Source organism: Eufriesea mexicana, unplaced genomic scaffold, assembly GCF_001483705.2.
Source record: "Eufriesea mexicana isolate 0111107269 unplaced genomic scaffold, ASM148370v2 scaffold10239, whole genome shotgun sequence".
Classification (NCBI taxonomy): Eukaryota; Metazoa; Arthropoda; class Insecta; order Hymenoptera; family Apidae; genus Eufriesea; species Eufriesea mexicana.
The window spans coordinates 29,751-42,140 of NW_016917908.1; the positions used below are offsets into that span (position 1 = coordinate 29,751).

The following is a 12,390-nucleotide window of genomic DNA, read 5'->3' on the forward strand; positions in this document are numbered from 1 at the left end:
TCTTGTTCAGTATTATTAGTAATCATTATAAAATATAAGAAAATGCATAAAATATTCTAAAATACTTAAAAATTATAAAATATAATAAAGAAATGATTAAATATAATTACATCAAATCTTACCGAAGTTTAATTTTAAAAGTACATATAATGGTAGTATGATATCCTTCTAAACTATTCAAAATTTGTATATAAACTATGTACGTATTATAATGTTTTATTTAATTTTTTAATTTTTTCTTTAAAAAATTCACGATCTGTAAATAATAAATTTATTATTTGTGATTTAAACAACAACATAAATATGGTAAATAATAATAGTAGTACTTTTAATATATTAAAAATTTCTCACAGATATACAAACTGTATAATATTTATTTTCTACAGCTTTTTTATTGAGAAAACAGTTAAAGAAATATATTTATATACAAAATTACATTACAACTGAAGTTTATTGTAAATATTATAAATTTAAAGAATTTAAAGCCATGGCTCCCATCCTACAAACGTACGACCTAAAATATTTAAATCTGTTGCTTGATCCAATAAGCATTCAACCTATAAATTTTGAAAATTTTATTTTTAAATCGTAATTGTAAAAATAGTATTTTATAATCTATTACCTGTTCCTCAGGAGTTAAATAATTATTTTTCATTTTTGCTCGTGTTCGTTTGATGTCATCGTCTCCATTAACTATAATATAATACCTATCGAAATATTTATCATGGTGTTGTTCCTTTAATTGATCTAATGTAATTAAAGATGGTTTAATTCCATTCAATTTTTTTGTAATTGCTTCAATTTTTTTTAAAGGCATCCATTTGATATCTATAATTTGAAAATAAAAGTGATCACAATATCGTATATATCTGTTTAAAAATTAAAATTATTCATTCTATACATCGTTAAAAACCTGTAATATCATCTTCATTTTCTCTGAATGCCTTGTTAACATGTTCAGTCCAATTTAATGGTTCATGAACAAAAACATCCATACAAGACAGAATAAGTCCCTGTTCATTTTTCATTGCTCGTAACGCATAAATCATTGTCGTCCCTAAAAGATCTTTTTCGGTAAAAGGCTTCAATAAGTCCAAAATCTGGGATGTTAAGCGAAAAGGCATCAATTCTGGTATCCTTTGATCGACACCCGCATCAAAGGCCAATCCAAAATCGATACCTAAACAACATCCTGAATCGACAATGATAAGAGTATTTTGCAAATGCCGATCTCCAATACCTAAGATCCAATGTGCAATACACATGGTACCATATGAAGTAATAAAATTTCGACGCATCATAAAAAAACTTTCTATGGTTGGACATAATACGGTCAGTGTTTTACGTAAACTATCCCATTTGGTTTTGCCAATAAATTCATTCATTTTAGTGAGCACTTTTGAAGCATTGTATTTTAACGTTGCTTCCTTGTACGCTTCATACACATTTTTAGAACGTGCGGCATTTTTAATCCATTCGTTATAAATTTTAGATATAGAATTATACTGCTTTATCTCTTGGTTTGATAGCGTAAAATGTATTAACTCTTTTAAAGATCTTGTATTATCTATCCATTGTATAAGACCCACAGTTTTGGACAAAGGAATTACCTGCATTTTAAAAAATTAATTACTTTGTAATACTTTATTGCATTAATTTTATTTATTTAAAAGGTATTCACTTGCCTGGTAAGTATTAATAGATAATTGTCTTTGTCTACAAGCTATATCAATATGTAATATTTTGTTCATGACAGTGAACAACTGTTGCAATCTTTGGTCTTGTCGAAGATCTTCTCCAAATTTTACCAAGAAATGATAATCCTTTGCATCATTTCCAATCATAGTAATCCGTATAGGTTTGCGCAATGATTGCATTACTTTTACATCAGGTTCAAACTTTAAAATTTTTGCATGGTATTGAGGCATAGGCTTTCTTTTGCCAGTGTATTGACCAGGTATCTCTATGTCTCTTTCAGGAAAGTTGCACAACCATGGACTATAGTATTGTAATTTGGACCTATTTTTACGCTTTTCAAGTGATTCTTTAATACTTTTAATAATCTCGTCAACCCGAAGTTTAATTTCGTCAATCCGTTTGTTTTCCAATTTTTTAATTTTATCCTTATATACTACAATCTCATTAAAAATATTTCCTGGTTTTGGATCATACTTGTTTTCTAATGCATTTGGATATACTTTCTTCAGAAGTATATCCACTGCCGTAGTTGTTCCAAGAGATAAATTTTTTCGAAATTCAGTTAAATAGTGTTGTAAATATAACTCTGGTTGGACTACATAAGTCATAGCTATCAGAAATCGATCGATTTCTGGTTTGTTGTATAAAATTTGTCGAATATCGTAAGTACTGGTTTCATTCAGAAGAGCTGGATTTGTTTCCACTGTCAAGCGAAATGTATAAATAACTGCATTAGGATACATATCAACAATTCGTTTCAAAATGGGTATAATTAAAGGAGCGATCGATGTTCCTAAATGAGAGAATAATTGAGCTTGCCAAGAGAGAAACAGCCAAGTCTCAACACTTTCATTTTCTTTCATAAACATATCCTTTGTGTCTTGATCATTGAAATATTCAGGTTTTAGCAAGCAAGGAAAATAATGAGCTGCCTCGAGATATCCGTAACTCATTGCCTTTAATATAGAATGAATAAATTCTCTACTTATAAAAGCTTCGATTGCACCATGTGTCAATCGGTTATAGCAGTACATTGCAAGATTGAAATAGCATTCTCCAATGTTCATAGTTGTTATATCACAACATGCTTTCAAATTATTGAAACTATAATTTTCCAGTGTATCTCTAATAATAGACAAATCATTATTTTCAAGGTTTAGTTCATTTAGATTCATACTGTTTTTTCTTAATAACTCTGCAAATATTTCATCTTCTTCACTCAAACTTACGATCTTTAATGCGACCTTACTGATTTCTTTTCGAATATCAATATTTATAGTATCATTAAGACTATCTTTCTGTAAAAGATTATGACAATAATTCCAAGAAGAAATATAGTTTGATATTTTTTTCTTCACATCTGTTTCAATTTCTCCGATAAGGTATTTTGTCTTTCCACAAAGAAACATGAATTCGTTTTGCAGGTCTGTGGAATAATTTTCTATCGTTTGTTCTAGTTGTCGCAAATATTTTTTTGCTATGTATTTATTCTTTTGATTCAGTGAAGCCTCGATCATTTTCAACTTCATATTACAGGTAATTATGTGCAATCTATGAATGATGCTAGTTTCTTCATCATAATTATTTCCTGAATCGTTTTGCGATAAATTCTGATTCCATTGCTCTAATTTGTCACTAAGTAATGAATCAATGAAATATATTCTATAGGATATTAATTTATCCCATGGAAGTATAGCATCTTGTGTTGAAGGTATGTTATTATTCCAGATCTTTAAAGTTTCGTCTAAGCTAAGCGGTAATTGTACCGATTTCAAAATTTTTATAAATAAATTTATATCGTTAATGGTCCGTAACTTTTGAAGCTTGAAAATTCTTAATTGCATGGAAAGAGGATGTAGCTTGATCCATTGTTCCCTCATCTCATCTAAAGAATTTAACAAGAATTCACGGGCAACTTCTAGATGATTATGCAAAAAAAACATCGACAATTCCTCTCCAAAGAATCGTTTGACATATTTTATTTTTGCATTGTCTTCCAACCAAGATTCCATAACTTTCACGTCATTGCTAAATTCGTCGCTAATGTCTTCGTTTATCAGTTTACGGACGTGCACTTCAAAAACCCAAGGAAACAACCAATCTTTCCATGGATCATTCCAGATATTATCTAAATTTTTATAAAGTTTATTTTTTATGTGTGTATTGATTTCACCCCAACAGCATAGATTACTTAAACATTCAAATAAGCCTTGAAAACAATGTTCTTTCACTAACTCAGATTCCATTTCACATGCCATCTCATATGCTATTTTCGCTTTTTCCCAATTGCTAGATGCTTGCGCAAATGATGCAATCTAAAATTTTAAAGGAAATAACATAAAAAGTTATCAGAATTAATTATAATTATCTATTAAAAAATAAATATATACCTTTATATCTTCATTTGTAATATGATTTTGAAAAATACTAAGAACTACATCAATATCATTCATAGTTTTATAAAGATTCGTTAACTGCAACCATTTACAAGATGAATTATCTATAATTTCGCTTCGTATCTTTTTTTTAGAAGGTATAGAAATATTTGTCTCATTAATTATATTTTCTTCCAAAACAAGTGATCCAAGAAAGTGTAAACCATTCGACCTCGAGATCTTCACAATGGTTTCCGGCGAACAATTTCTTATATTTGTATTCAATGATATCTCTAAAATTGCAGTTACAGTAGAAGTATTATACTGCTCGTTCTCTATGATGCGTTTCAAATTGTTTGTAAGTTGCTCTATAAAACTTTGTCTGGAATCTCCAATTAATGAACAAATAATAGAAACTATTAAATCTTTACAGATTATTTGATCATTCTTTGCTAATTGTTGTAATGGTTCGATCAACGTCGCGTGCGATATTTCAATGTCTGGAAAATCACCAATTCTATATTTCCTGAATAACTTTACACTACTTCTTTGTCTAACAACTTCTTCCTTTATCATTTCTGCGTGCTGTATATTTTTCTTAATTTCTTTTTGTCGTATAGCTGCAGAAATATCACTCGCACTGCTTAAAAATCGTTTCGACCTTTTATTATAGGCAGGTTGCGGTACTTTTGGTATCTTAAATATATTATGTTGCTCTAGATTATTAGATGTTCCAATAAATGTTTCTTTACCGTAAGTTGGCTCAAATTCTAGCTCCTGAGTTACTCGAAGCTTTATTTCCGCATTAGAATCGTACACCGATCTGGTAAAGTTGGAAGAAATATATGGAGATATAGTATTCATTTGGGTAAACATTTGATTCATTTGACTAGTTAAGGATGGAGCAAAAAGTGGAGCTTTTGATCCCAAATTTTTTGTTCTCCATGAAAGAGCTATATTGTAGTCTCTATAACTGCAGTCATGTAAAGGTTCAAACAACTTTTGTGTATAATTTCTTGATTTTTTGCTGAGGTCTAAAATTAGTAAAAATGTGAATGGCAAGAAATTCTGGCCAATACTGGGAGTGAAAATATTTAAAACTTCAAGTAATCTTTCTTTGCAAGTATTTGCTAATTGTGCATCTTGTGTCCAAAAGTTTAATATCATTTCTTGTAATGTTATAGTAGGATCCAATACACCATTAACTAATATTTCTTTGCTAATGTACATCAACTGTTTTATTTCATTATCTTCAGAATTATCTGCCATATATTTTTTATAAATATTTATAAATATTCTATAAGTGATTTCTCTGTACTCAGAAAGTTCATGCTTTGTATAAGGTTGTACTAAAGTTATAAGTGATAAAACATTTGAAGGAGATAAAATAAAGACTAATGAATCAATGATTTTTAAAGCTACTTTCTCACAAGGTAAAATTTTATTTTTTAATAAATCATAAAATTTCATGTGATTTAGTTCTTCCAATATTTGATCAGTGCTAAGATTTGGTATAGACAGTAGAAATATCTCTAAACAATTCGACTTGCCTTGAGCATCCACTCTAAATATATTTGCAGTAGCAAATTCGAAATAAGTTATTGCTGCAGCTGGATAATTTTTACACAGTGCACGAATACACTTCATCTGTCTATTTTCGAACTTCCTTTGCATCTGCCTTAATATACTTCGAATTTTATCAATTAAAATGCTCTTTTTATTTGATAATGTTTCATCAATACCAAAAAATTTCAAAATAAAACTATAACATTCACAACATTGTAATACTGTTTCTTCATCATCTTGCCAATTTTCTAGAGACTTTTCTAAGAATACTAAGATATCATTTCTTTCAATAATATCTTTTTCCATACCATTAACAAAACAAATTAATATTAAATATACTGCAGCTGCAGCTGCAGTTCTCATTGTCTCATCTAAATTTGAAGGTAACTTTAAATAATCATGCCATACTTCAAGTATTGTTCTTACTACATTCATATTGTATTTATAAATTGCTTTGGAAATTTCATTTGTTTTCGTTATTGTTTTTTGAATAACTATCTCCCATAATTTTTGAATTGCATTCTGATTTTTATCACATGTAGATTCATTTGAGTTTTGAAAAACTGAGGTTTGCCAATTTATTAACAGTTCTATAACATCAACAATGATATAATTCAACTGGTTTCTTTTTAAATATAAATATGTTGTATGCATTATAGGCTGAAGACAAAATTTTGCATATGGCTGAAATACAGCCTGCATATTCAAGATAACTTTTAACATAAATAATCTAACATTATCATAATTTGTTGTTGTAATTGAACTAAGGAAGCATTTTAGCCACTTTGGAATTGTAATATTATTATCAGTAGGCATCACAGATATTTCTTCTGTTATTAAGTGATTCAAAACTCCACAAATAGAAGCCATACATTCATGATTATTTAATTCATCATCCTCAAATATCAAACTCATACTTTCATTTTGAGTAGCATTATCACATTTATTATGTACAATGGTTTCATTAAAATCATAAGCGTTTATATCTTCAGTCAAAGTACAGGTAGATAAATCGTAACTATAAATATATGAGTAATGATTAGAAGCTTGTTTTTGTTTCAAGGTCTTTCGTATATTAATTAACTTTTTACGATGCTTCGGATACTCAGCAACTGTTTGTTGAAAATTATATTGCTTTTGACAGTCTATAATATTCTCCCAAATTAATTGTTCTTTCTTCCTGTTCTCAGCAAAAATGCTAACATAAGAATCTTCATCCCTTTTTAAATTAGATACAATAGCTATGGAACAATTGTATGCAGAACAATGCAACAATCTTGTTGTTTCTTTAAGTACAGGTTCAGGTGTCTTTAACATACGTATATTTAATGCATTACTATATAAACTCTGCAAAAGTTCCTTTCCAGTAATCACATTGTCAACAGCATTTCGAGTAATCACACTCCTAGAATCGTCTATATCTCTTATATCAAGTTTTGCGAACATAATTGCAATAAGATTATAACATCCTATTTTTGATATTATAAGTTGCTTTATGTCAGAGCTACTTCCAACCAAGCTTTGACAAATAACTGAATGTATTTCTTTAATATTTTCTTCAAAGAATCGATGTATTTCGACAGTTTTGCAAAATTCAAATGATGGCAAAAGAAATTTATATAATACATCAAACCTTTCATTTGTCTGTGTATTTAAGTTCATAAATAATCTGTATACTGATTGCATAGATTTCACAGTATAGTCAGTAGTAATTGAAGTAAAGTACTTTAGTAAATATTCGTTAGTCTTTTCGTTACACAAATATTCGGCAATGCCAACCGCAAATGAAATAACAGATTCAAATACTATCACTGATTTAGTGACTGGTAACAATGCTATTAATTTTTGAAAACAATTAGTAATTTTTAAAGCTTTCACATTTTTTTGGGAAAAATCATTTGGACACACATCAAGTCTATTATTCTTCAAACTACGTAAAATGGCAAGTAATTCTGGTTTTGTATCCGATGTCATATCAGTTAAACATATGAGAAAATTCTGAAGAATATGAATCTTGTATTCTATATCTGAATTCTCCATTAACTGATTGAGAATCCATATATAAAAATCTTTATTTATAGATAATAACTCTATTGGTTTATGTTTTAGATGAACTGCAATTCCGAAAATGTTTATTAATTTTTGCTTTCTATCTTCAACATTATTTATGGCATTTTCAAATGTTGTAAATTTTTTAACGACAGTGTCCACTAATATTTCTATACTATTATAGAATTCTTTTTTATGCCGCTGCACGAACAAAAATAATTGCTCTATGATCATGAAGAAAAGTGAGGAATTCTTTTGCAATATATCATTAAGTATTTTTATAGTTTTCTCTGTATCTTTTAACATATATTTAAATATTTCACATTTGAATGTATTCAGAAAATGTATACCATGTTCAATCTTTTTTGAATCTGGTCCAAGCATTGTATTATTTTCAATTAATTCAATTAGCGTTTTTGTCATTGAAAACTGAAAATAATTTATATTACATTTTCTATTTGTTTATATCAATTTGAATAATATACCTCGTAATGCATAAGTAAAAATTCCATTAAGATTTCCAGATACTCCTTCACTGATGGTTTTATATTTATACGAATAAGTTCTCCAAGTTCTTTTACCAAACCCTTGAATATACGTTTAACTTTATCCTCTGGTTGATAGATTAATTCATTTATCTATAAAACAGTATCAGTAATTATAAATTTAATAATACATATATATATACACACACACATATATACATATACATACACCTAAACATGTTTGTAACTGATTAAGGACATTATGATGTTTCAAAAAACTTAAACCTTGAACATATTGTTTAAGTTCACTGCAACTATTTGTACCGGAAATAATTTTATCTAACTCAATAAAATCATTTATATGTTTTTGCACATATATTGATAATTCACACTTAACCATATCTGGTAAAGAGTTATCATTTTTACTCATTATTGATTGTAATATATTTTCCATAACTGTAGGAAGTATTTCAGTAATTTCAAGATTTTTTACATCAAATCCTAATACTTGAGGGCACATTATACATTTTGCAATTAATTCAAAGAAATCTTGATTGAAAAAGAAATCTGGGATGAAATTATCCTAAAATTAAGAAAGTCAAGAGTTAAAATTTTAATATTACGATCTTTTTTAATTATAAAAGATAATATAATATACTTACATCAAAATTTAATAGAATTTGTATAAAATCAAATACAGTTAAAATTGTTTTACATTGTAATGTTTGTAAATCTTCAAATTCTTTTGATAATATTACCAGATCACCTTCCTTATTTTCTATTTTAATTCTGTTTATCACATGAATGAAATTTCTAGCACAGTTAAAAATTACTTCCCTTTGTGAATTTGAATTACCAAATAAATATTCTACATTCAATAGATTGTCTTTTATCAACCAAATATAACAATCCAAACTTCTTAAAAAAGGTAATATGTGATTAACAGATAAATTTTCTATCTTTGGTAATTCGCTTAAAATAATATGGTTTAATGCTTCAATTCCCTGAGTTTCAATATAGTTATTTATCACTATTTTAATTGAATTACAGTCTGCTAGATGTTCAGAAAGTTTTACAACTAGTTTCATGCATTTTGTTCGACAACATTGATCCAAGCAACCACACTGTGTGAGCAACCAGTTCACAGCATCAGTTAAAGTGGAGCTTTCAAATTCATAAGGTTTCCTACGACTGTGTTGTTTAACATTTAACACATGTTTCTTTGCTATTAGAACCCTTTCAACATGATCAAGAGCAGTAATAATTGATGGATCACTACAACCATTTAAACTTCTGACAAAACTGTATAAAATTTCCAACCAGTATATAGATATAATTTTCTCATCTTCGCGTAAGATAGTATAAAGGTGATTGAAAGCTGTTGCACCCGCTATCCGTTTAGAGGCAGAAGGATGAACAGCAAAATTCGTCATCTTATATATAACTTCATAAATATTCGACTGATTTATAGCTTCATCACTAGATTGTTTTATGGACCATTTTGTAAATTCAGCTAAGCACATCCCAGAAAATTCTCTAAGACATGGATTAGAGTCATTGCATAGACCATTAAAAAGCAAATCGAGAAAATGCATAGCAACTGAAGACTTGAGCATGAACTTTGAGCTTAACCAGTGCATTAATTGTAACATTAATGGTTGAAAAATTTTTCTAGCTGCTTCATCGTGATCACATCCTAAATTCAATAAAGCTGGACATAACGTTACATAGACAGAAATAAATCGATCTGGATTCGATATTAAATGTTGCGATGTTTTGCCAAGAACGAACGCTACAATAAAATGAAGTACTTCACAAGCGATTATTTTCGTCCGTCTATCCCCAGAATTTTGAGCCAATAAAATTATTCTTGGTAAAATTTTATCAAAATAGATTTCTAGCTCTGTATCTGAGAATACCAATGAGTATTTAAGCAAATCTTTCTTATCCCAAGTTGCTCCTGTGTCCATAGATCTTTTATATATGAAATTTATTATTATACTGGTATCAAGTGAAGCAATAAACAACAAAATTCTCATTTGAAATCTTTCTAAAGTATTTTCATCATCTCTTAATATTATTCGTTTAATATCTTTTCTTTCTGTTTTTATGATGTCTTGTAGAAATTCCACAGAACTTTCTCTACTGTGTAAATATGGTTCTAGAAATGGCACTATTTCTTGCAAAAACACTGTTATATGTCGATTATTTAAATGATTTGACCATTTTTCCAATGCATTTAAAGCTGTACAAGCTAATTCAAAATCGCTAATACCAATAGTAAAAGCGATTTTAAATATTGGAATTGTACTGTTCAATATTCTTTCTACATATATCATTGGCACATTTAAAATTAAGTATAAACATGTTGTTAACAATTCATTAGAAAATGTAGGAATCAAATTCAATGCATTCATTAAATACTTATATAACAATTCTAATGTTTCTGCTTCAATTTCATCATTATTCAAGTCGCAAATATGTCTAAAAGTTGCATGTACTAATTTGTAAAAGCCTGATATTAAATGGTGCTTGTAAGATATGGTGATAATTTTAAGTAAAAATTTGTGCATTGTATTTATAAATAAAGAAGACTGTAAGTGGTTGATCATGTCAACGTATAAATCTACGATATTAACAAATGTTCGAAAATCTGCTTCATTTTCAGCAATTTGAGAAAAGGAGGCATCTGAGAATATATTATCCTCTTTTGTTCTTGTGCTCAAATTTAATTTATCAATTAATATGATTCCCACATATATAGTAGAATCAACTACATCTTGAGCAGTTTGTCTATGACATCCATATCTGTCTGCATTTAGCAATTGTAACCATAATGGCAAATAACTTTTATAGCATCTTGGTTGCTCTGGTAGATTATTCAATTCCCGTTGTAATTCAGCATCGATGAACAAAGTATGTGAACAGGTCCACATTATGCCGTTATAAACTAAATATTCAAAGATTATGTTAAAAATATAAAAATATTCAATTTCTATTGTAAATATTTATAAAGTGTATACTTACTTAAATTATAAAGAAATTCATGTAAAAGATTTTTACTGATTATTCCAACGTTAACGATTGTATTTATTAATGACGATATTGCAATATTTTGACTAGTTATAGGAAGATCAGGAAACCTTTTAATTAAAAGAATGCTAAGCTTTGTAATTATATTAATTTGATCAATTGAAAGACCTGATGTATGCAATATTACTTCTGAAAGAGCTTCTTGATAATCACAGATACTTTCTAAATGTATTGTTTCTAAGCTATCTCTGCAAAATTTAGAATATTAATAAATTAATAATATGAGGTATCTGAAAAAGTGAATATGTAGCTCATACTTTGAACAGAGTAGCATAGCACAATTAGCTATCAATGAAAACATATTTTTCACATCACTATTAGTAAGATATCTTTTACATGGTGCAGCCATTTGACTAAATCCATATATAATAAATCGTAACATACTTGAATTTACATGATGATTGGTTTTTAATTGTTCTTCAAAAAGGTTCTTAAAATACTAAAATATAATAAATGTTAGTATACTATCAACAGTATTAAATAATAATTTCATGTAACAAATCTATATAAAAGTACCAAGAATATTGCTTTATCATCCTCAGAAGTTTTATGTTTTAAAATATTTCCAATTTCGTTATAAAAATTTCTTAAAGCACGTTTTCCACATTCACTGCATTGTACATTTTTGTTTTGTGCAAGATTTATCAATAAATCATACCAGTACTTATAATCACAATAAACAAATTGACAAAACAGATGCATATGTTTAGACAACAAATTAATTGCTGATCTCATTGAAACTTTTTTAACTGAGTATTTTTCAGGATGACTTAATTCTTTAACCCACTTATATAGTTCCTCATAATGTTTTTCTCCTACTTCTTTTGGAAGTTCTACTAATATATTTGAGAAAACATCTAAATATACTTGAAATGTATCAATTGAATGGGCCATAGTTTGTGGATTATACTAAAATTATTATTTTATTTACATAAATGTTTTAAATAAAAACATTTATTTCCAAAAATATTAAATAATAAAATATACCTGTTTCTTGAAATCATTCCTTAACTGCTGAAAAATTATAGAATATTCTTGTACTTTAAAAATTTCTGGAAAATATTTTATAATTGTCCCAAGTACAGATAACAATAAACTTCTTTCTGCAAAAATTAATTAATTAA

General features: G+C 27.9%; 1 protein-coding gene across 1 annotated transcript in view; it reads right to left on the bottom strand.

Annotated features, from left to right (window-relative positions):
- Positions 1–479: 479 nt before the first annotated feature.
- The window catches only part of LOC108553322 (DNA-dependent protein kinase catalytic subunit), a 12,739-nt gene continuing 828 nt past the window's right edge, over positions 480–12,390 (bottom strand). The window contains exons 4-15 of the mRNA XM_017908185.1: positions 12,254–12,369; positions 11,783–12,175; positions 11,524–11,705; positions 11,201–11,454; positions 8,836–11,123; positions 8,403–8,756; positions 8,174–8,326; positions 4,089–8,117; positions 1,686–4,013; positions 914–1,610; positions 623–828; positions 480–557 (exon numbers count right to left, since the gene is read on the bottom strand). Coding sequence (XP_017763674.1) covers positions 480–557; positions 623–828; positions 914–1,610; positions 1,686–4,013; positions 4,089–8,117; positions 8,174–8,326; positions 8,403–8,756; positions 8,836–11,123; positions 11,201–11,454; positions 11,524–11,705; positions 11,783–12,175; positions 12,254–12,369 — 11,078 coding nt within the window. The remainder of the gene's footprint in view (positions 558–622; positions 829–913; positions 1,611–1,685; positions 4,014–4,088; positions 8,118–8,173; positions 8,327–8,402; positions 8,757–8,835; positions 11,124–11,200; positions 11,455–11,523; positions 11,706–11,782; positions 12,176–12,253; positions 12,370–12,390) is intronic.